At 39.5% G+C, this 25,138-nt stretch overlaps 1 protein-coding gene across 1 annotated transcript in view; it reads right to left on the reverse strand.

Moving 5' to 3' along the window:
- Nucleotides 1-25,138, reverse strand: part of thsd7ba (thrombospondin, type I, domain containing 7Ba) — a 175,226-nt gene that overhangs the window by 54,251 nt on the left and 95,837 nt on the right. The window contains exons 9-13 of the mRNA XM_084361504.1: nt 18,999-19,190; nt 16,656-16,887; nt 9,951-10,066; nt 9,002-9,134; nt 7,464-7,567 (exon numbers count right to left, since the gene is read on the reverse strand). Coding sequence (XP_084217630.1) covers nt 7,464-7,567; nt 9,002-9,134; nt 9,951-10,066; nt 16,656-16,887; nt 18,999-19,190 — 777 coding nt within the window. The remainder of the gene's footprint in view (nt 1-7,463; nt 7,568-9,001; nt 9,135-9,950; nt 10,067-16,655; nt 16,888-18,998; nt 19,191-25,138) is intronic.

Raw genomic sequence — 25,138 nt, forward strand, 5'->3', positions numbered from 1 at the left:
ACACCTTCATCAGACTAAATGAAATAACTATGATTCATTGCATTAAACCAAACATCCACAGTAACAGATTAACGTGTGAGCTAAATACTTTTGATAGAAAGATGTATACACTCTCTAACCAGAGTATAGGTATCTGATCAATGAGGGATAAAGACATCCCAGTACTGTAGCGGCAATAAGTGCCTGTGTGTGCTAGGAATAATTATCAGGTACTTAGAACACACAGCGAGACCAGATGGATAACTAAACACCTGATGTAGCATCCAATTTACCGCAAACAGAATTTCAGTCCTGTGTGGCTGCTTTTAACTTTAGGAAATACCCCTGAACATGATTGTTGCAGTTATTTGATATCTCTTACATAATAAATGAGAACTATCAAAAGAAGTGAGTCCACTCTTTGTCAGAAAAAAGACAGCGCTAACAGTAGTCCAGGAAGAAAGTGCTCACTTTAATACAAATTGACAAAAGGAGGCATGAAGGATTGATGTGTGCGGTACGTCAGAAGTGGCTTCATAATAGAGCGAAACTATGCCTTAAAAAAGAGAAAACTGTCCTTGTTCACATAAAGAAAATTTGAGAAATTTGGCACGTCAGGTGTGTGTTCTTGTGAGAGCCGTCTCCCAGAATACTAACTACAGTAGATTTCCTGACACCACAGGTTCCCTCTGTAGAGTAGATGATTTGATTTTGGAGCGCCTCGCTGCATTTATTTGCATACTAATGAGGATTCCTGTGACTCTAGTATAATGTCTTTGCTTCAAGATACGCCTTTTCTTAAGACATTTGTGTGAACATATAAATATTGGCTTATTGATGCACTTTTTAACTTAAACCTCACTGCGTTGCTCGTTGTGTTTCTAACACACATACGCCTTTTTGTTTTGAAACTTCAAGTATATCCTCCAGTTTGATGTCTCAGATGTCGGTCTTATTTTGAAAAAAAACAAAACAACAACAACAAAAAACTGAATAATGCATTTGCGCTGCGTCTCGGTGTCTGATATATCGTGCCGCTTGGTTTAATGAATGACTCAAAATGCAAGTTGGGGACACAAAAGATCTAAATTTCCATCTCGGGAAGGATATTTAACCAGTTTGATTTCAACAAAATGTAAAGCGATGAGACATCTTGCTACAGATCAGCCTTCACTTCTTTGTCATTCTTGGGGGAATTACATTTTCATTTGACTGTATCATTTCTGCAGAAAGCGAACTGGTGACGGTAATGCTGTGAATCAAGTGGCACACCTAATTCAAACGCTACCAAGGTAAAGACATTTTCCTGATATTTCAGCCTGCATAATACTTGGTATGGAAGTTTGTGGAAATAATAACTATGTGATTGTCAGAGCAGCGGCTCAGCCCCAGTGATTGAATGTAACAAAGAAAATTATTAAAGTACAGCACTTAAAGCCCCCCTCCAGTGTATTTTTGGCATTTTTATAATATTTAATATTTTTCTGAGTCCTTTCCTGGCAAATGTTGATGACCCACACTGTTCATTTTGTGCTCAAAGTTAAAAAAAAAATGATGTATGACTGTAGTGGATCTGGGAGTCGTACATCATCCTCCAAGCCTGGCTTATAAGAGGAGCGTGGCTCCTTAAAGAAACAGGGCAGGGCAAGTATAATGTTTGGGTACTTTTCACAACATCGCTCAGCACCGGCTAAAAGGGGAAGTGACATAAATGAAAAACCTCAAAAACAGTGATAAACCTGGTCAATAGAATAAATCTCATAGAAAGAAAAACAGTGAACATATGAGCAGGTGTTGACACTCTGCTCCTGCAGGAGAGACACGGAGGTGGAGGAACACATTTTTGTAGCTTTGTCAGGCATCAGCGACTGAAGAGTAGCAGCTGATCGGACCGTAGCTTTCTTAAACAAGACATAAAAGCAGACAGACGCTACATAGGATATTAACGTTCAAATGCATTGTTCTGGGATTCAAGCAAGGCACCGCTACCAGTGAAGAAACGCCCCCCAACGCCTCCGTGTCTTTGAGGATTCACTGATATACAAACATGCCTTTAATCCATTTTATTGATTTCTATTTGACTTTTAAATTTTGCCCTCTGACAAAAACTGTCGGGTTTCTACATGTCTGCTGAGGATGTGTGGGATGCTCATTTACATACAGGGCCTCGACAAAGGCATTGAAAGCGAGATGATAGCTATTACTGAAGTGCATTTACGTAACGTTCACAATCACAGCTACAAAAAACAATCTTTTGTATTTCAACGTATGCGTTTGGGTTAAAGAGCGATGACACTATGGCAAACCCTCAAAGGTGAATCTTATCTTGCATTAAACAACAGATCATTAACAGCTGCTACAGTATCAGTCCAATTAGCACCAGTGTGGGAATAATTAAGCGTCCCTGTTGACATTTACTTCTGTCCATTTACCTTGAATTATCTTCTCTCTTGCCCAACCTACTCCACCGGTCACAACCTCATTCTGTCACCCCAAGACTCTTTTATTAGACGAGCCCAGCCCTGCAAGTGCTGACATTCTGATTGTGAACTGGATGACATCCATTTTTAATATAATAATTTCAGCCTGTGGTTACATTTATGTGGCCTTTCACATCATCTCCTCTCAAATCTTTGTCATGGCATCGCCGCCACTGACAGGGATTACCTTTAATTATACAGTTACTTTGGATTAGAAAGGTGATCACTTCTGAGGGCCAGTTGGTAGCAGGAGCTTTGAAGAGGGCTGTCACACTCTGGATTTTTAAATATCAATTGCTTTTATCAATCTGACCCAGAACTTGTTACATTTTCTGTGATTACTTTTAAAACTAGGATTTTTATCCACATAAACCTCCCTAACATCGAGTATAATCTTTATGTTAATTCAGCCATATTGCTCATATAGCGTTCTTCTATGTGCAGAGTAATGTGGATTAGATTCATCATGGCCATTAAGACTCATTTCTCCTGCAGCAGAATAAGATCAGCATGACTCATTTTCTATTGAATAATTTTCCAAAACAGTTCCAGTTCTACTCAGGGAGGGATATAACACATCCAGCTGGTAGTGAGCCACAAGTTGGCAGAAATTAGACACAGTGTGTTGTAGTTAGTGTGAAATCCATTGGCCCATTGCACGCTCCAAGTTATCAGCTACAACTTCATATATGCGCTTCAGAGTTGCCTGTTCTTTTCTGTGAAAGATTTCCTTTTGGCAAAGAAAGGATTCCTGCTCTCAAATCTTGTCTGATTTAGTAATGCCTGTTATCTGTGACCCCCGGCATGTCAGGTCAGCACAAGCACCTCAGCCCACACCTCATTTTACACTCGGTCAGACATTAGCATTCATTCAACACGCAGCCTTGCATCCGTCATGGGGGCCAGACGCACACTGGAGATAGGAGGAAGCATTTTGCCGAAGCCGAGGGCATATTGGCTTTGTAAAGCAGAAACCTAATCACATGCATGTGCCTCAAACTTGGCCTTGATGCTAATCGTACAGTACATGTCTAAGCCAATGTTTCCAGCAATCAGACTGTTTGAAACTGGACTGAAACTGAATGGTTGCTAATTGAACATTTCTGTAATGGCTGTTTTAATGTGTTACACAGTTGTGGCAACCAATATGATGCACACCTCAAGCAAAATGAAAGAGAGGTGTTGGTTTAGGAAGAATATCACCGGTGATATGTGAAAGTGGAAAGTGAAAAACTACTGTAGGCATACTTACACTGTAAGGGTAATTAAGGGTGAAACTATATGGTCAGATCAAAGTTCAGTGCATCACACACGATACAGTTTGTGGTTTGATGCATTTCCATTCACTGTTCGTAGATGCAAAGCCCAATATCCGAAGCAAATGTGGGAAACGGCGTCATTTAGATATATTTGGAAAACAGCATTCATACCAACAAAATCAATGGAAATAGATGTAGAAGCGGCAGAAATAGAATCAATAGAGGTTATATTATAACAGAAAAAGGAGACAGACAAACATAATTACACTCCCAAACACTTCAACACTTGAGGATAATATGTATACATACTCATATTTCGATATGTTCATATGTGGTTATTATTCACAATGGAATCAATGTAGAGTTGCAAATTAACCTAACCTGGTAATAAAACCAGGCACAGGATTTGTTTATAATTTATCACTGCTGACTTGTAAATTAAATAACAGATGGATATTTTATAAAATGGCCAAAAGATACTATCATCATCTATTTAATTGCCTAAATAGTCACGATTGACTAATTTGTGCTCTTTTGTCTCAACTTTAAAATGCCCTGTAGACTATAGCCTTGAAATAGAGCTGAAATGATAAGTTATTCATCCAATCAGCATAGCCGTCTATATTTGAGTAAATTGAGCTAATAGTTTGTTCACGTAGATCAGATCTGCTAGCCAAGGAGGTCATGTGAGGTTTGCAAAAGGACATTAAATACTGCAATCTCTACAATTCACCTGAAATACATAGACTGTGGATGCATTTCAGATTGATCACTATCCAAAATCATCAGATTGCCCACCTGTAAATTTAATTACACTAATTAATAACACTCTGGAGCAGGAGAAGCTTTCCCCACATGCAGTGTCGGATGTAAATGCAACACTAGTGCTGATATAGGGCTACCCAGTGAAATGCAGAGGAGAACATGAGAGCTGGCCTATATTCTGCGGTAGAACAGGTTGAATGTCTGAAATGATAACACTGCACAACGTGCTTTTTCATATTCAGTTCCTCAAATGAAATAAAATGTTTTTAGTAGATACCATCTCGTGCTTCGTTCCCACTGCTGTGAACACAGCAACAACAGAGAATACCAAGTGCATGGAAAATAACAACATGTTGAATATACTGAGGGTAACTGAAATTTATGTCAAAGAAACAGATAAATAGAAAAGCACAGCGAATAAATGAAACAATGAATGAAGCATACTGTGCGACTGGACTTGATATTGAAAATATCATCAAAACTGCACACTGATGAGAATAATTACATGAACACGACAAAAGAAAATAAAGCCACATCTTCATCATATTATCAGCAATGCTATTATTCAATTCAGACTGCATTGTACTTTGTGCTGAATGTGGCCTGATGATGGCGTGTAGAGAGCTCTGGCAGAGCGACGCAGCATCTTTAAAGGTCCTTGAATAACATAATTGTGAAACCCCCTGCTATAACTTCCTGCCATTAAATCTGTTATATGGCCTTATTCAAGGTTTGTATGCCCTTTGTTTGGCCCTACTCCCAATCATTGTGCCCTAATTATGCCCCAATTTGACATTTATATGTAATTTTCCTGGAAATGATTCAGTAAAAGGAAACCCTGGCTACATTCTTTGTTTCTTAAATCTATATTCAAATACGGTCTCTCTACCGAATGCAAATTCCAGACTCATACTTGAGTTTTTGAAATGTCACAGGTATTTAACTTAGACATTTTCTAATCATATTCAAATAGAAAGCTTTAAAAAGGTCAATGAGGGTTGCTCTTAACCTGGCAACACCACAGACACTCACTTCTCCCGTTCTCACCAAAAAGTCATCGAAACTCACTTGAGAAATGTCAGTCATAATTATACCGCCCAGTAAAAGTGAGCAGCTGAGCAGAAATGCTAGAAAGTTGTCGCGGTGGCACAGAGAGCCACTGAAAACTTCACTCCAATCGCTTCTGTAAATTAGATAGAACAGCCAGTTTCTGGGATTTATTGGGACATTTGCTTTTCTCTAAATAAGTCTGAAATGATCCAATTAACACTCTGGCTTTTTAACGATTTGGGCCACTGGCAGCGGCTCTCACAGCTCCACTTGGAGAAATGGAGTTCTTCACCAAGGACGGCACACAGGAGTCTGCAGCGCCCAGAAAACACACAACGCATTCAGACTCTCAGAAAGCACTAGCAATAATGGGTGGTAATTACAAGGAGACAATACAATAAATGATGCCTACAGTAATGGCTGTATCATGATACAGGTAATCATGCTGTATGGGACACACTGCAGACAGTCATCAACAGTTCCAGGCACGTCCACCCACGGGTGTTACAACAGTTTGTTGTTGCAATGTAAAACAGCTGTGTCCTGGCTAACTTCAATTGGGCACTGAAGACACTTAGTGCACCTTGTGCTGGGTTTCTGCTTGTGTATTGCGATGGTAATGTTCGTTAATACTCAGTGGTTACCTTTGCGAGACCAACGTGAAGTACGTGGTGACCTTTCTACGCCATCACTCAAATACTCAAACTCCCGCAGCAGCAAACAAGACCAGCTGACCAACCCGCACTGCAGAGTTTAAACAAAAGTTGAAGAGGATAGCTCGGTGCTCAGTATCTTTCATCTCAAAAAGCCTGCGCCTAGTCAAGGTCTCTGAACATAGTGGCTGCCTGTCCCCAGAGCTAAGGATGCAGCAGAGAGGCTGCTCTCCACTCCTGGAAACATAGAGATAATGGCACAGTAAAGCACTCCGCCTCCCCCTCATTTTGTTATTCTCAAAAAAGGCAGGGGTTACATTTGCTTTCAAATTAATTAATTAATTAATTAATTAATTAATTAATTAATGTGTAACTCAGATAACTTATGAAAGTATAAAGGCTGCGGACCACCACCTATTATGTTGTTTCATTAATTTGTGGCCATAGGTGGCCCGCAATATGGTTTACTTTGGCCTGCCAGATGTTTTTTAAGATTAAAAAGCTCTTTAAATATGTAGGATCCCTAAGTAATCATTTTTTCATGAGCTGCGCACAGTCAGTCAGTCATGTTTACTTGGGATCCTAGTGCCATTTTGCATCTAAACAATACAATACGATGAAATACAAGTTAGTTTTAGTTCCAAGGGGAAGAGTTTGGGCACCTCTGATTTAGGAGAACCAGATTGCGTGAAGGATTGTGTATAATTTCCGTTTATGGCTTTGCTGTTGTTGTGTTACGTAATTAATGAATTGTGTTCCGTGAGTTTATTCTTCTTGCTGATTTACAGACTCTCTCAGTGTCAGACTTTATAACCCCAGATTGTCAAGCTATGAAGCACGAATTTATCATTTCGTCAGACACCTCTGTTGTGTGCGATAAACGGGTTGTTAAAATGTTTTTTAAACTCCATTGTGCATGTCAGTCCACACAAGTGTTTGTGGGTATTGTGTGTATCGAGGCTGATTGTTTCTTTCAACCGGCTGAGATGCGTTTGTGGCCATCAGACTTGCTGCATTCATTAATAAGAAACCGGAGTTGTGATGTGATCATCAGGACGACAGACGTAAAGGTTCATCTCGTTCCACTCTCTGGACAAATTGCCTCTGTCTTTTATGTTTCCATCACTTGCTTGTTAAAGGAGCAGATCTGAAAGGGCTATTAGGTCTCATTAAATAAGGGGAGTAAATAGATGGAAGAGCAAAGCTTAAACGGTGATACAGCAGCAGCTGACAAGTGTAGCGATTATAATGGTTCAACAATGAAAGCAAACACCTGCCTCTTGTTTCTAAACCCTTTCCACAGGCCTCCCCTGGTCCAGGTAATCCACGTCGGACAGAATCTGGAACCAGAGTACAGCTGTGCCACTTGTGTGTCCTCCACCTGCATGAAAACACACAGAGAGAAATACTTTGGAATGGTATTGTGTTATTACAGCTTCATTTACACAGCAGGCGAAAGTTTCCCCAATTTTGTTCTTTGTTTTTAATTGGTGATCTGGACCACATGCGGCCAACATAATAACTCTATGTTGAAAAATCGAATGGTATGTGCAATGATGTATTCATTGAACACACTAAAGGACATACATAGTACAAACATAGTTACCGCTGGCGTTTACGTTTATATGTTTCCTTGAAATAAACAGCATTTAATGTGGAATGTTTTAATGAATTAATATTGATTATCAAAAGGTCGGTAGAGACGGAGGCACTTTATTTTAAAGTAAGGTGCAAAACAGTAAGTGGTGAAATACAAACTGCACTAATATAACAAAAGCACACCATAAAGATTGGTCTCAGTAAGCTTATAAGTAAAGTAAAGAATTATGTGATTTTGTTGTAAATGTATGCAACATTTACATATTCTAATTTGTTAACTGGTTGATGTTTATCTACCTACAGAACAGTGTGTTTTTCAATTTGCATAATGTTATTCTAATATAAGCCATTTCTTAAGGGATCTTTGTTTATTACCAAATTCACATTCAACACCATAAATACTTTATATTGTCCATTTCAGTTGTTGCTGCTCGGAAAACTTGCAAAAAGCTGGAGGTGATTTGTATTTTATAAGATTTCAATGATTCACTGGTTATTGACCGAGTTAGTAAGCACCGTAAAACCGAATCCCCTAACGGCCGGACACATAACCTGCATGAGCGGCGCTGAACTGCCAGCTCTATATTTTTACATGGAATCTGCCTTTGATAATGACCAGAAAAGATGATGACTTGCTTTCCTGTTACCCTCATTGAAAGAGAAAGAGAGAGGAAGAAAACAGCTGCTGTGTATATTCTCTCCATGTCTGTGACATATGCTACAGATACAGACATTGAAACAGAAGTGAAAGGCTGGTCTGATGTCGATGCTTCCTCATCACACAATAACTATCAAAGCTGTCAATCAATCAATCAGTGACTTTCCTAATCACATTAATAGCAGTAACTGATATGTTTAAGAGGTGAACAAATGGTTGTGGCTACATTTCCATGTAATGTTGTTTTTGTGCTGTTGCAATACAGTTTGTGTCACTGAACACAAACATGCATCGAGAATTAACAATAATAACATTACACTGTGAGCAGCATGACAGTGCCAATGTCACTGTGTCTGTTCTTAAGGCTATTATAAAATAACATGTAGACATCTCAAATATTTCACGACAATAATTCACCCTTTTGATCCCAATTATTCGAATAATAGGTGCAATACAGTCCACTTTCTTCTCTCGTGGTGCTATTATACAACTGATAAATAAAGACAGCTTATCCTTGGATAAGAAAGGAAAATGGGTGGTTGTAAATTATGTTTTTACCTATACACTGGACATACAGGAAGTGGTTCGCACTCTCTTTCTTCAAACAGTGTGTCTGGACACTCTTGACCTCCATTAGCAGACCTCTGAATGATGGTCCTGTATCGCGACTGTGTGGCGTCAGTGGCATTATCTGTTGAACAAGAAACACAATCTTCACTGAAAGGCTGCGTGCAGAGGCACATTAGTAGCACAGTTGAATTTAAGCTAATGTTTTACAGGAGGAAGAGAAAGGGAAATGATACTGGGACAAACGGCAGACATACGAAATGTATCAATAAGTAGAAAAACAACATCACCCGTGCAGTCTAACATCTCTAAGAGGTGGCTATGAAACAGATCATTTTAAAGTTGATCTGATCCTTATTAGCTTGCCCTTGTGGCTGGAGTGTCCTCCACTTCACTGCAGTCTGTTTTCGGACACATCACATTGTAATGGCTTCATTTGGCTCCCGCTCCAAGGCTCATTACACAACACTAATTACTAAACATTGAAAATGGTGCAATTAAGAAAGTGATTACATCATCAGCGGACCCAATGGACTACAGCATATTTACAGAGACGAGATGGCTGCACAATTCTTTAAAAAACAATTACATACTTTTGGATTTCCAAAATACTTACAGTACACATACTGAAAGCCATTAAATATCCATTTTCCTCGTGATGTGTCAGCTTTATGTAATGGACGGTTAACACTGTCATTTACACTTAAATGTAATCATTGAATACACCACGGACATTAAGTGAGAGCACAACATTTTCAATTTCTAGTCTCTGGTGACACTTACTAATACATATATTATACGACACAGTAAGTACCTCATATTTTATGAAGCTTTCCTCATACTGTGTCCCGCTACTGTAGCAATGGATATCTGACTAATTTTCAAAAGGTTGTCGAGCGACAAGACAGGCATTAGACAATTCAGAGAATAGCAGGGCTACCTGGCACACAGGTTGACGGGCAGGCTGTCCATTCACTGAAGGGTGTCACAATGCAGTCCTTCTTGCAGGGAAGCAAACAGGGTCGGACGGTTTCTGGACGAGCAGAATCTGAACACCTAAACATACAAACAAACAAACAAACAGAGGTCTTAAATTCTCTTCATCCCCCAGGCCATGAATGATAAATGCCCCGAGTTGCCCCGGTAACAGGACAACTGCCCTGTCCTTGACAGCACACATCTCCCCACAGAAAACATGATTGATCACATGTCCCCCTGCCTGCCCGCTCAGGCAAAAGGTGGACAAATATAAAAATGTACAGTTTTCTCACATGTCCAGTCGCATCCCAGGGTACAAATATTGCTCTGTGAAAAGAAAAATCCTCCTGCTACTCAAGTGCATAAGTGCCTGTATTTTATGGCTCATTGTCAGGTTTAAAACCCAATTATCTTAAAGCTGCACTAGTAAAAATGTTTTATATCAACAATAGATCAAACACACTATGTGTAATATGAACAGGGTGGCTTGTATTGATGAATTATCACCCAGCTCTGCAGTTCCTCCCAGCTCTATTAAGCCTTTTAGTCTGTTTTGGATCATTTTTGGGATTTCCATCCCCCCAACTTCATTCTCATCAACCTTTGCAGCCACAACAGGAATCTGGTTTAAGGTGAGAAGCTCTGACAGAAACCATTGTACACTAACACACGATTTTTAAACAGCAGACACAGTAACGGACTGGTGGAATATATAGTACAGGAGCATGTAAGAATGAAGAGCCAGGCATTTTTCTCAGGAGTTAAAGGAGACCAAAACAAAACTAAATAATACAAATGGATGCTGAAATTGCTGTAATTTATTAAACATACAAGTATGAAATATTGATATAATGTTAATAATTTGCATATGATAACATCTTCTGAAAAATCCAGTGGAGATTTTTGACCTTGTGCATCTTTTGTTTGAGTTCACTGGTTGCCTTTTCACCAGCACTTGAGTAGTTGATAGTAATTGTTTTTAATGATTTTTTTTTTTTACATTTTATACAGTTATGATTATAGACTACCGTATATACCTCCCTACACTCACAATTTGAGGGTAAAACACAGTAAACAGAGTTAAAGATGAGATTTGATCGCTAGCATTTGTTTTCTATAGATATAGTGGTAATATTGTTATCGTGAATTCATTTTGCCGTGCTAATTGTGTAGTGGAAATCTACTGTAGTCAGACCGTTATCTTGAAACCCTTAAGCTATCTTTTTGTTTCTGAGGGGTCCACTCAGAAAAACAATTGGAAAACACGATACAATAACAAATAGTAAAAAGAGTTACAGCCTTAGGGCAGACATTATCACAATAAAAACTATAGAGACAATGGAGAAACAGTAAGTGACTGAGAACACATGCAATTTGTTTTTAGATATTTTTAAATAAGCCAAATGAATACAGAAAATGAATAATGTATGTCCAGGTAAATTACCCCGTTTGTGGGAGCCAAAGAGAGCTCTACAGAGGAGCTGATCAGGAACAAGGATTTTCTTTAATGTTAATAAGCATCTTGCAAGGACTTAAAGGGGCCTTGTAACCTATTAACCAGCACTTATTAAAAGGGCTCTTAATAAAGAATTATCATAATGGTGAGGAAACTGTACAATAGAAGTCATAAAAGGAGGAAAACCGCTGATTAAACACACATAAAATTAGTTAAAGGATCATGTAACTTGTATAACTTGTTAAGTTATACATTTTTGTAATTCTAATACAGAAGAATATAAACTTCTTGCTCAGAGTTTTTAAAAAAAATTATCACTTTCTATACGTTTGCCAATAATTATGTTTCCTTGTCTGACAAACCTTTGACAGCGCTCTATCCCCTTTAGTATTAAATCTCTTATGATGATTGTTTCTGTTGGATTCAGACATAAATCAGACAATTATCAACTTTATAAGGTGATAACCGTTGATGTTGGTGCTGTCAGCTTCTTCCACTGCTGCCAGGGGGCCAATAAATAATAAGATAATTAAGGTTTAAAAATGATTAATTTGCATTACTAACAAATTACAATGTTCAGTACATAAATTCTTACAGATGCAAAGATGCATAATACATGACATAGATGACACCTCACACACACACACACATCAGATTCGTTACTGGGACTGTGTGGCTAAAAGTAGGGTAAACACATTTAGGATCAGTTTAAACAACCAGGTGAGTGCATTTATCTCTCCATATACATGTGCAGAGCAGCCACAGAAGTCTTTTGTTGCCTCCAAGGAGACAGAGTGTTCTAGGACGAAAAATCAATCAAAGTCCACAGCATGGCTGCTAATTAAACCTGAGAAAAGTGAGGATATGCAAACTGTTTACCAATGAATCATTCCTGCCACACCAAGGACACCGCAACCAGGTTTCAAAGTGGACTGCACAGACTTCTACCAATTTCTTAGTTATGAAATAGAAAATTAATAACATTTTCCCCCTGTACTTCGGCTGCTACACATCTTGTGTAACATATCTGTAATGTACCCCTTGGCTGTGTTTCATTTTGTGCCTTGTGAAACCTTGAAGTGGTGCGGATTAATGCTGCTATGTAAAATCAAATAAGTCTGAGCTTTGATGTCTTCATCAACAAGCTGCCAACCCCCCCCCCCACCAACACATGCACACACACATGTGCACTCACATACACACACACGTCACATATTTTTTTTTAAAAAAGTGACTGACTGCCTTTGCTCGACAACCAGATCCAGGTCTCACTAGAGACCCAGCATGGTGCCACATCCTAGCAACTGCAGAAAGCCAGCACGCACAGGAATGAGATCAAAGTATGCCAAAGCATAAGGAGGCAAGATACATAAAACCCAACCTTCCTCAGCTTTATCCCTCCTCTTCTCTCTCCCTCTTTGCAGTGATGCATGCCAGAGGGCATGGCAACGTAACAGAGCAGCTGAGGGAATATTGTGCGGTGCGCCAAAGTTGAAGGAATCAGACTCGCAGTCTTGGTGTTGGGAATCTTAAATGTCTCTCATACGTTGTTGACTGTCTCTTTGCAAAACCTAATTCATCATTTTCATACAATTACAGGTCGGTTAAATACTTATGCAGGTTAATATTTTAGCTTGAGTAAGTATTGATTTACTGTTACACCCCAGCACCAACTGTTGTACTTTGTCTGAATCTGAACATAATTAATACAAAGATCATAACTCAGAAAAATAATTGAATATTAAAGCAGCTACAAGAAAATGTCATTTTGTGTTGATTCTGGCAACCGCAGCACCGCCTCCTGTCGAAACTCTTGACCTGGCTAGCATTTGCATTTGTTTTGGAAGCGGGTAAAAGCAGGAAGCAGTGTTTGTGATTTTCCTTTTTGAAACACAGGTGTTTGCAGGATGAGGTAATATTAAATAAACTCAAATATTCATTTTAAGGTTATTTGAGATAAAAATCTGTAATATGACGACAGTGAAACAAAACAAACTTTGTCTTCATGCCATAACACCAGATTATAGTGTTTTTTTTTTGTTCTCAGGCTGTCCGACTCCTCAATTCATCCATAGCATTTCATTGTTTGCTAACAGTGAGCTAACCATTAACTACAGTTGAACTAGCTTTAAATGTACCATTTATCAATGACGGTTACATTTACATTTACATTTAGGGCATTTAGCAGACACTTTTGTCCAAAGCGACTTACAACAAGTACATTTGTCACAAGAAAGAAACCACAACATATCACCATCGATAAGGTAGAAAAGAAAAGATAGAAACAATTTTCGAGCCCTCATCTGAGCAAAGTAGCTGGTATTTATCAAGGATACCATAATTACAAAAGTGCTATGATGTACGTGCTAAGGGTAAGAACATACAAGTGCATATCATTTTTTGGGGGGGTGGGGAGGGAGTCATGCTATGCAGGGTGGAGGTGAAGTCTGAAGTCTGAGTCTTGAGACAGTTATTATAAAGTGTTACCAAAGTAGTTTTAATTACACGACTTATCGAACCAGGATAAGTCGGAATCCCATCCGGTGACAGGCATTAATTAAGAATGACTATAATCGCTTCACAGAAATAGTCAATCTTCTTGCTGATGGTCTTGTTTGCTTATGTAGGTCATACAGAGGGCTCAGTATCAAATTGAGACTGTTTCATAACCAGTTAAAAGTTCCATGTAGTACTCATTACAGTGCTTTGTTGGAGAAAAGATCATTTAGTGCTCATCTATAATAAAGATTGTTGTACGTTGCACGCTCATTTCCACTGCTGCGGCTTGTTAATGAATATGTTATCCTCGACGTGAAACAAAGGGGAGCAGAAATTAAAGTAAAAATCAATCCACTGTTTTCCTGAGGGCTCCGTAATGATTCCGAGAAACACCTACTAACCTTTCATTGAGCCACTGCTCACTGCGGAGATTATTGCTAAGCATGAAATGCTTAGATGTTTACTGACTTAGCTGACCCTTCTCAAGCAGCACAACATCAAATATATTCAGGAAGCACCTGCTCCTTAGATAGAAACAATTTAGAAACACTCAGCACGAACACATTTTAAAATAAATATGGGTTACAGCAGTGAAAATGACAGTCCTGTGAGTCTAGGAAACATAACGCAGATTATCTCTCTTTTGTATGTTCTATATGGACGCAGTCAAGCTTTGATCATGTCTCTGCACATGTTGTAAAGACAGCAGAAAGGCCCAGTCACTTGTTATTGATAATCGAAATCAACTATGACGGGCAGCAACATGCAGGGCTATGTGTTAGGTGCTGTTCCATTAAATGAACACTCTGCTGCTAGATATGAATAGCAAAGAAGCGATTGAATTCACAGCATACCGTACAGGCGAGATTTGTTGGGGAGGCAGAAATGACAGCTTTCATTAAAGCCTCTGTGGTGGGAGATAGGGCGCTCATAAGAAAAAAGCCTCCATAATCCACTTTATGGCCCTGTCAATAATATATCGAGCTAAAGAAGGGCAAACTTTGTGAATTATTTATAAATCTATCTTCCTGGTGTGGGCTATAACATCATTACGGTGACAGCACAAAAGCCCTTAGCAGTGTTTGATATTGTATTGCTGAAAGAAGAGTAGATAATGGTGGAGCATAAGCAAAATGAATCTCAGGTTCACATAAAAAAAAAAAAACAATCCTGAACACAGGCAGAAAGCACAGAAGAAGCGCTCAGTGTACAAAACTCTGGGGATATCGTTTCACAGTGCATCAAGTCCTCTGGGTCATTTGTCAGCAAGTAAAAGCATACACTATATATCTTCAAGTCAGACGCTTTTTTAAATGATTTTTCTGCGAAAGAAACACGATCACCTCTCAACTCCTCCGCCTGATTTTACAAAGCTCTTAACTCCTCATCCATGAGTTTTCCACATGTTTCTCTGGGGAACCATTTCCTGCTATCTAAAACTAAGCAAAGCAGCAGTGTCAGATAAGGATATTAGAAGAAAATATTCTGTTACAAAGAGAAATTCTTATGCTAGCATAATGAATCCATTATAGACATTTTAGCTGGCATAGACATATAATTCTAGTTATTAACTGTTCAAAATAGGCAAAACACTCATTCACTTCATTTCTTCCGGCTAAGTGTCAAATTACTTTGACATATCACTAAAAAAAACACCTGTTTAATGTGTTCTAGGCCTCGTTTTCAATTGAAAATAACACAAAGCTTGATATCCCTTTTGGGTACAATAAAAAAACAAATCAATCTACCTGCAATTTGAAAAAAAAAAGAAGCAGGCGGGGAAGAGCGTTAAACAAATGGAGCCAACATGTACGTAAGTACATCTGGCTCAACACCGTCCAAAGGTAAACAAGAGGAAGAGAGGAGGGAGGGAATGTATCGATTCGCCTCCGAACAGATGCTGAAAAACATGCCTGCAACTCCATGCCTGCAACCTAACACATCAAACTGTGAAGACACAGCGCTGCCCGAAAGTCTCAAAGGTTAAAACAGGTGATATGTGGGTGATAATATTATAGGAGTGAAGTACATATAGATAGAATCGCTTCTGGGTAGACAAGTGGTGGATAAAAACCTCTGCCAAGGCGGTTATGTTTTCATCTTTCCGTTTGTTGGCTGGTTTGTCAGCAGGATGACACAAAGACTACTGACCAGATTTACATGAAACTTGGATGGAGGATGGGTCTCAGTCCCTCATAACCCCCAATTAACTTTTGGTGTGGATTGGGATTAAAAGGATAGATCCAGGAATTTACTTTTCACTTTCTTTAACATTGTGAGTTAGGGCGTTTATTTCTCAGGGAATAATGCACGCATCTTGTTGAAAAACGTCAGGCCTATTGAGTGAGAACAATTAGATGAAGATCCATATAAAGATCCAGACCTAGCAGATTAAATTAATTAATTTGTCTAACTTCATTGTCTTCTGCTTCACTCTCAAAGCTTCCATCAACCAAGAAACACAGACCAAAACGGTTACAAGCTGCATCTCACTGTTGTGGCCCAACAGGTAAATTAGGTCTCCAACCTGATGTTAGTGAGTTGTGAAAGATTTAAACACGCATTTTAAATGAATGAAATAAGATGATATAACATAGACATTTAAAGTGTATGTAAGCTACATGATGCTGGGGTTTTCTACCCGGAAGTTATTGTAAACAAACCATAGACATAGTAGAAATTACACTATATGCCTGGTAAGAGAGCTTCTACCTTTTACTTATGACAGGTCCAACGTTCGCCTTCGTGCAGCTGACTTTGCGGATCTGAACACCCACTGCACAGGTAGGGGTCCCATTCCAGGAGCTGGTTCCATTGAGATCCGTGGAGGCGTCCTCGATACAGGGACCCCAGGCTGAGGCCTCCCAGTAGAACACCATACAAGGGTGGTCATTGCAGACCCTCCACTCCTCCAGGGCTGCAGCAGCTGGACACTCTTTCCCATCTGGACACCAACGCACAGGACAAAATCAAAGAGTCAAAGACAGCGCTTTGCTTGCTAGTTCAACAAATCAACATTATTATGCAGGGCGTGCATGTGATTTGCACAAACGAGAAAAATAAACTTCACCTCAAGTAACAAGCTGTAGTGAGTTGCTGGAAGTCAAGTGCTAATATTGTCATTGACCGCTGGCTGCTTAGCGGCAAAAGCAAATGTTTGTTCGGGTTAGCCGAGCAGACACATTACAAGTTAAAACTTGCAGAAGTTTGTTTTACAAATGAAAAGTCACAGTAAGGTCACCGCAACACAACTCGGGGGCCATTTTAAACACTGCCCTCAGCTACACCATAACAATCCTTTCCGGTCCCTGCTGCTCCCTGGATCCTATGTGACGGATTTTTTAGTCATTATTTGGAAACATACTGTGCTCTTCTATATGCGTCCTGAATGACAACACTGAAAGCATGAAATGTGTAAAAACTTCTATTTTTCACCAAGTCGGTGCAGTAGGGAATCACAGCTATAATAATATCACAGTGCAGCATTGTTAGTGCCGTGTGACTTTTCCCTCTCTACCTGCAGACGGGTGACACTGTCAGTAACCAGTGTGAGGCAAAAACTCACATGTAGAGTGCATATACCTTAAGTGCGAGATACAGTGCAAAATATGGGATAACGAGCATATCATCACATTGGAAATGAGTCATTGCAACTTTAGGCGTATTTACACAGCGTCATCCTTCAGTTCTGTGCAGTGACAGCCTCACTGTGTTGTGCTATTTTTACATTTTGGTGTTTTGTCTGCGTATTTTTCAATGGAAGTAAAAGCAGGGAGTAGTTTACACAAAGTAGGATCATAGGTGTCGTCTGGAGAACGGTAAGTGCCCTAAAGTGACTCAGAGAAGGGCGAGAATGAGTTTGTCACCGAACCAAGACCGAATAAACACCTCCAGCTTCCAGTCTGTTTTGCATTCTGTAGTTTTCTTTACTGTCACACAGTCTTAAAAACAAGCAGGCGTATGAGCAAAAATACAGCACACACACACATACACACACAAAAAACACATACACACACTCACAGCACCTCTGCCAGCAAGCAGATAGCCAGCAACATAGTAATAAACAACACAGTTTGGAACCTGACTTAAGCTGTGAGATTCTTTCATCAGCTGTTATTGCAGATATGTGTTTGGTTACAGGGATTAATGGGCAGGAGCCGGCTGCCAAGGCTCTGCTGTCTGACTCAAAAAAACACACTTGCAGAAAAAATACTGGCCAGAAAAAGAGCCCTCGATAATGGATGGTCAACTCAAACCTCAAATGTTTCTCAGATGAAAAATGTCTAAATAAGACTCCATAAGAAATCCACAGAAACAACAGCCAAAGCAAACCCACAGTGCTGGTGAAAACATTCTGATAAAAAACTCTGGCTCAATCAATCTTTATTTTATTTTATTTTTTATTTGCCGAGTTGAGCTTTGAGTTTGTCTATGGGTTCCTTAGTTTTGTTTCCCACTGACAGTATAATACATCCTGCAGTTTTTGAGTTCTCCATTTTGAAAGAAGTCATAGTACAATTTGTTTTCTAACCACATGCAGCTCTTGCAAATGAATTTAAATGATTTTCGATGTTTTTTTTTTCAGAAGTCAGAACTGTCATCTAGTAAACTACTCTTACTGTGTTGTTTTATTTCTGTTCTCTTAACCTTGTTGTAGGTTTAGCGGGACAGACTTGTATCGAAATCTTAGTACTGGTAGCGCTTAGTATTGTCATGCCACTAAGGGTCTCTCTAAGGAGTCTCTGGTGAGTGCTGAGTCTAGCGATTGACATAAATTCAAACACACAGACATACACACCCTCGGTGTGTGCCGTTGCTTGCTAGCTTATGACTAATGTACAGTAAAGCAGTCTGGCTGCTTGAGGTGTATAAAGCTAACGTGAATAAACACAAATGATGTTTTTGAAGCAATCAAACTTGCTTCGCCGGTCATGAACACACTTTTAAAACCACCACTGCTAATGAAAATCTATCTGATGTGACTCAGGCACAAATGCAACGTGAGCAATTCATTGACATAGAAGGCCAAAGAAGACATAGAGCGCGTTCCTCTACCTTTCCCTGTGAGGGCCAACACTGTGCGAGTGCGACTCTGTCGGCCCTCTGCGTTCTTGGTGGCACAGCTGTGTGAGCAGGCCGACCAGCGAGACCAGGAGCCGACCACGCAGTCTGCAGAACAGGCCACCTCGCAGGCCACTTCTGTGGGGGGAGGGTCGCCTTCGCAGTGGGAAACGGGCACATCTTCCCCTGATGAAGACAAGTCGAGATACAAAAATTGAAATGGAGACATCAGCTTTCAAGATGAGGCCTATTACACTGTTAATGAGAAGCGCAGAGAAAGTAGAACAGTATAACATCTCATATATTTGGGTTGATCAGATTGCAGAGCAGTATGTGCCCACATAAAAATGCACATGTGAATGAAGACTAATTAATTGTGATCCAAATACACAAACAACCTCCGGGAGATGAGCCTGGTTTCATTCTGATCACATTGACAGAAAGTGTAAATGCAGTTCTCATAGAGTGCAACTAAAAATATATGGTCAGCTACTTTGACATGCGGGGCCTGTCACAGTTGTCTTGTGTTTGGGCTGTTTACTGTTTTTCTGTATTTTCTTTCAGGAGATGTGGTGCTGATGAGGTGTCCAGTTCTGACATGGACATAGATCAGGATGGGATCTCACTGTCGACGCATGTGAACATAATCAGGCTCAATCTAGATACCGTCTGAATATGAAAACACCTACTTGGCTGTTAATAGCAGCAAGATTGAGAACTGGTTCTTATAATCTGTAGCATAGTGATGTTCTTAAGTTTACCAAATGAAAAATGATTTTGATCCTCTCAGAGAACCGAATCTCCTCTTCGATAAAAGATTCACACCAAACTCGAGCAGTCTTCCTTCTTAAGTGTTCAAAAAATTCTGTCAAACACAATTAGAATTTCATTTTATATAAAAAAAAATTATAAGGCCATCCCATTGGTATTCTGAGCAAGTTTTAAAAGCCATCCTTGAGCCTTCATCTCGCAGTCATGTTATGAAATATTTATCACAGCTCCCAGTTAACTCTTCGTTCAGGAGCGAGGCAGCCAAAGGAAAGACAGAGCCCTATCTCTTTACTGTACTTCCATGATAATGACTCTCTTATTGTGTGATTAAAAACTAAATTGTAGAAAAATATTCTCACATGAATGCTAATGACCGAATAATACCCCAAGAAAAATACCGTCGTGTGATTTTTTTTCGTTGGAGTTAGCAGTGCCACAGTTTTCTCTAAGGTCTCCGTGTCCAGGAGAGAGAGAGAGATCAATTTCAGAAACAGGCATGCCAGCAGCAGCCGAGGCTTTGTTTTTGGATATACCCTCACACACAGCAGTATCATTAACTCGGTTGAACTCTGCCACTACATCATGGAATATGGTTTAACAATAACAACCCCAGGGCAGATTTGTCATCAATTTGTCTTTTTCTTCCTTTCCAAATGAATACCCTTGATGCAGAGGAGGGCAGTGGAGAGCGAAAAACGTAAGTATCGCCTCATCAGACAGATGTGACACACTCCCTCGGGGAGTCTGAAAACCTTTCGCCCGTAAAGTTAAAGCGTCAGAGATCTCCAGCCATCAAAGTATATCCACTAGGAGACATTAGTCTGCTAAAATTACTGTTAAAGTCCCACGGGCTATGGTTTGCATTATACCTTTCATTAGTTGAAATGCGATTAGACATAAGATGAGAGCTCTGCAGTGAAAGTTAGCAAACAAACTATTCTCAAACATTTGGTGCAAGTGATACTTTTTAGCCCAGTCGCCAGAATAAAAGGGTTAGGGTGCAATGTGTATAAAATTGGCCAGCTGTTGTAGTCATACTCAAAACAAAAAGGGGTCATCATATCACCAGAGCGCTGCTAACTGTAGCTGCCGTTAGCTTGGTTAGCTGTGCATCTAGTGGCCCTGACTGGGAGTTTGGAGTGTTGGTGTTTACACCACTAGCACAGGAGCGTTGGACTGGAATGGGCAAGGACTAGCTGGTTAACATGCGAACTTCAGTAGATATCTCTTTTTGAATGTTTTCAATAAAAAAAAATTACATATTGCACCTTCAACGTTTCTGCAAACCGCTGATACATTCACATTTGTATGTCACATGTCTACGTACGGAGTTGACATTTCTACAACATGTGCACATCACATTCACATTACATGTTTTTGACCTGACAGCAGCAGGGATGGTGGTTGGGTTAAGCAAGAAGGCTGCTAAGCTAGTGACTGTAGTTCGAGATTGCATTTTCAACATTTGTAAGTGTCACACCAATGAATGTTTTTTCAGAAGACTTGGGATAATTTCCAACCATGTTCATGGTAACAAAGCTGGATATTTTTAAGAAGAAGTTGGGACATCTCCAGCTGTGTTTGTGGCTACCAAATTAATTTGGTGATTGGATCAAACTTTTCCACCCTTAATACTGTATTACATGGTTAGTGAAGTGATGAAGTTGGTGTTGTAAAATACAGTACAATTATAAAAAGAAAAATATTATAATACACCACATGAGCAAAGATCTGGAGGCTGCAGCACTTGAACAGGAACTGCCTGTGCTCATACTTTACATAATTGTTTTGAACTGGCAGGGCAATTTTAAGCAGTGGGAAATACATTGTCTTGGTTCACCATGGCTCCCACCCAGGTAATTATTTCAGGCATCAGTGCTATACAAAGTGAGCATAAGAGGAAAAAAAGGTAATGTGCAATAGATTCTGTGAATCAACCCTTGTGACCCATATTCAGAGGGACAGACACTGAGTATTTTATCTTAACCATCTATGTAGTTTCTATGAAAATGTGGCGATAAGAGACTATTTTGCACTTGGAACGTGAAAATGAACAATGAGATAGTGTTTAAAAACTTTAAATTGGTACTGCCAGCAGAAAGTTTTATCAAGTTAAGCAGGAAACATTTATTACTTGTATTACATTCACAGGAGTGGCTGGAGAATATCAGTTTGCCAAGCAGAGGAAAGTAAAACATTGTTTTCAGGTAGAGGACGTGCCAAAATCATAGTTTTTAGCCATCTTTACAAAAATGCGGTAAAACAATATTTATGGCACTCTTTCAACAATGACGTGAAGTTTATAGCATTTTCTTTTTGTCTACAGCATTAAACATTGAACAAACTGGTGGAATCAATGCTGGTAAATGGCTCAGTGCGTTGAATTTAGGGAGATCTGTGAAGAAATGGAAAATAATATGCTTAACTATGTGTGCAGTAGTGTATGTATTATTTATTATTTTATTTATTTTTTTGTTACGTTACAATGAGCCTTTTATATCTACAGAGGGATCAGGTCCTCTCCTAAGAGGTCAGCCATGTTTCTACAGTCCCCCAAAACAGACAAAACACTTATGCTCCAGTGAGGTATTCAGTCGGTTGTAATCTCCAGTCACACAGATGTGAGAATGGACCTTTAACCCTAGCCAAGCCAAAGTATATTAAGCTATTTCAACACATTTACAATAACATGCTTACATTTTACATTTAAGAAATGTATGGAAGAATGTGGTATGCATTGTCATGCAGAAAAAAAGCAGTTTCCTCGTGCTCCAGGCAGATTTTATGAATTGTTTAGATGTATTATTGCCAACGGTGGAAGTGTTTGCTATCTTTTAACAAACAGTAGAAAAATAAGTAATTATTCAACAATCGCTCAGCTTGAAAATCACAAAGGACTAATGAATATGTTAGCAAACAAAACTAACAAAAGAACCACAAAGCTTTGCCTGCTGGAAACACTGCCTAAAGAGAAAAAATGGTATGATAACATGAATCCAGAGTCACGCACTTGTGAGTGTCAATGTGTGTCTATGTGTGTGAGTGTGAGACTACATGTTGGGGGCTCTGCAAATAGATGGCTGCCCTAGGGGTCCTTTTGCATTATTAATACAGGGATCTGTAGTTGGGGTTCTTACTCAGATATAATACCACTGCCTCCTGCATACAATTTCAACATGATTTCTATTCTGCTCGCCCACCCACCAATTAATCTTCCTCATTGTTATTTTTCCAGGTTGATATAAAAAAAAACCTACAATCCTCGCCTTTGCTTAAAAGTTAATAATCACATCCACTGCGTGCGGCAGCTTTTAAGACAAAGCTTGTGGGCAAAAGCAACAAGGCAAATTGGACAAAATCGCTGTGAATATCAAAGTGGACTCTGACAAACTAGCCCGGGTCACTAATTAATGGTTTTACTGTATTAGCCTGTCAATCACATAACTTCACTATCAGAGGCAGTCAGACAGGGCTGCTTACCAGTCGAGCAGGGATAGTTCAGGCTGATGGCGACCACACTACTGACTTATTGTTGTTGGGCTCTGAAATGTCTGTAGGTTTAGGAAGGTTAGCCAGCGTGCAACCATGAGGGGTTACATCTTTCATGTCAGCTGTCTGTCACAGGTGCACTCAGCATGTGCTGCGGTTGATAGTTAGTCCAGGAAATGGGGCTCACCCCTCTGGTGTGAATGGTCGCTGTGCAGCGAGCGGGAGCTGTCAAAACAACTTTACTCCGCCTGAGGCAAAAAGCCAGTGGGTGAGACTAACACAGCATTTTTTTTTTTTTTTTTTTTTTGTGCCACAATTTACGGCCCAATAACGTTATTGTGGAATACAATAAGTGCCCATTACCCTCCCTGCGGGAGACGCCTTAATTTTTTTAACTCATCTTGCAACAACTGTGGATGCACTTTCTTCCAGCTCCAAACTGCATGCAAGACAACTTCTTATTCGCATGACTAACATGCACATGTGGAAGACAATTGTGTTTTGCAAAGTGGAAGATAACATAGTTTGAAGATTGAATGCTTTAGTCTCGGCATTATTGACAGATTGGATTCTCAGAAATTATGGCTCCGTCTTCACTAAAACTATGAAAGGTTTATTACTTTACAACAGTACCTCACGGAGTAAGGAGCAATATCAAGCAGCAAAAAGTACAAAGAACATATCATACAGCCAGACAACTTATGTGCCAAGAAAACTGCTATATCACACCTTGACAGTTTCACCAGTGTTATCAGTGTCAGTACTCATCATGTATTAACAGGTAAAATTAAACAGCTCATCCATACCAGTGACTAACAGTGCCACATTCAACATATTGGGACTTCACTGAAACACACTGCAGCTAATTTAAAATATATTAATAGCAGCACAAATTATGCCTTCAACATGAGGTGCAATGATAATAAAGGTGTCCATGCATGAATTGATGTGATCTAATTTGTAGTAGCTGTATACATATTATACTGTAGCCACTGATGTTTGCCATGCTCATTGTGGACTGTGCTTCTATCTACACACCCTGAAGTGGAGTGGCAGATGGCAGGAGACAGGTGAGGGGAAGTACATAGAGATTATGTGATGGAGAAAAGTTTTTTTCTCCAGGCGTAGATCCCTCTGGGTCATACTCATGGCCAAGAACCAAAATGTCCTCAAACACTGGGCCAGTCTATTCAATTTCATTCATCACTGAGTGGTTTTAGGAACTACCTTGTGTCGTTGCTAAACAATAAAAGCTGCCATTTAGGCAACAGAGAATGTTTTCTGATTGCTTGAGCAGCCGTAGATAATAATTTAAATAGCCATTAGATTCAACTTTGCTGGTAAAGTGCTATTTATCACTTTTTATAGACCAAAACTTTCCTCTGCCTGAGTTTTCAGGCTTGAAATGCGGAGTAGTGTTGCAGAGAAATTGGAAACGAAATGCTTGCTCAATCAGGGAGTAAAGTGGAAAAAACATTACATATCTCTTGGGCGTCTGTTACTTGACTGCAGCTCACAATCTTAAATGGTGCCTGCCACTTCAAACACTGACGTACCTCATTCCAGTAGAGAGTAAATAACTGTTTAAATCAACACCAATTATATTGTTTGTGAGATCATCATCCAACGCAGATACACACTGGGAGCATTTGTAAATGCGTGTCCCAAGTGACTCAATACACTGAAAAAAAAACAAAAAAGTTTTTAAACTTAAAAGCATGCTCTTGATGCAGTGACTTCCTTGTCCCCCAAGGGATACTTCTGCTGTTGCCAATGGGTAGAAATTCTCTAATCCGTGTGTATATAGACTATATATCCATTTACTAACACCTGAACACAACGTAGTTGGCAAAGCAAGCAGAAAATTCTATCGA

The sequence above is a fragment of the Pagrus pagrus genome (genome assembly GCF_965226575.1).
Source record: "Pagrus pagrus genome assembly, chromosome: 9".
NCBI classification, from domain to species: Eukaryota; Metazoa; Chordata; class Actinopteri; order Spariformes; family Sparidae; genus Pagrus; species Pagrus pagrus.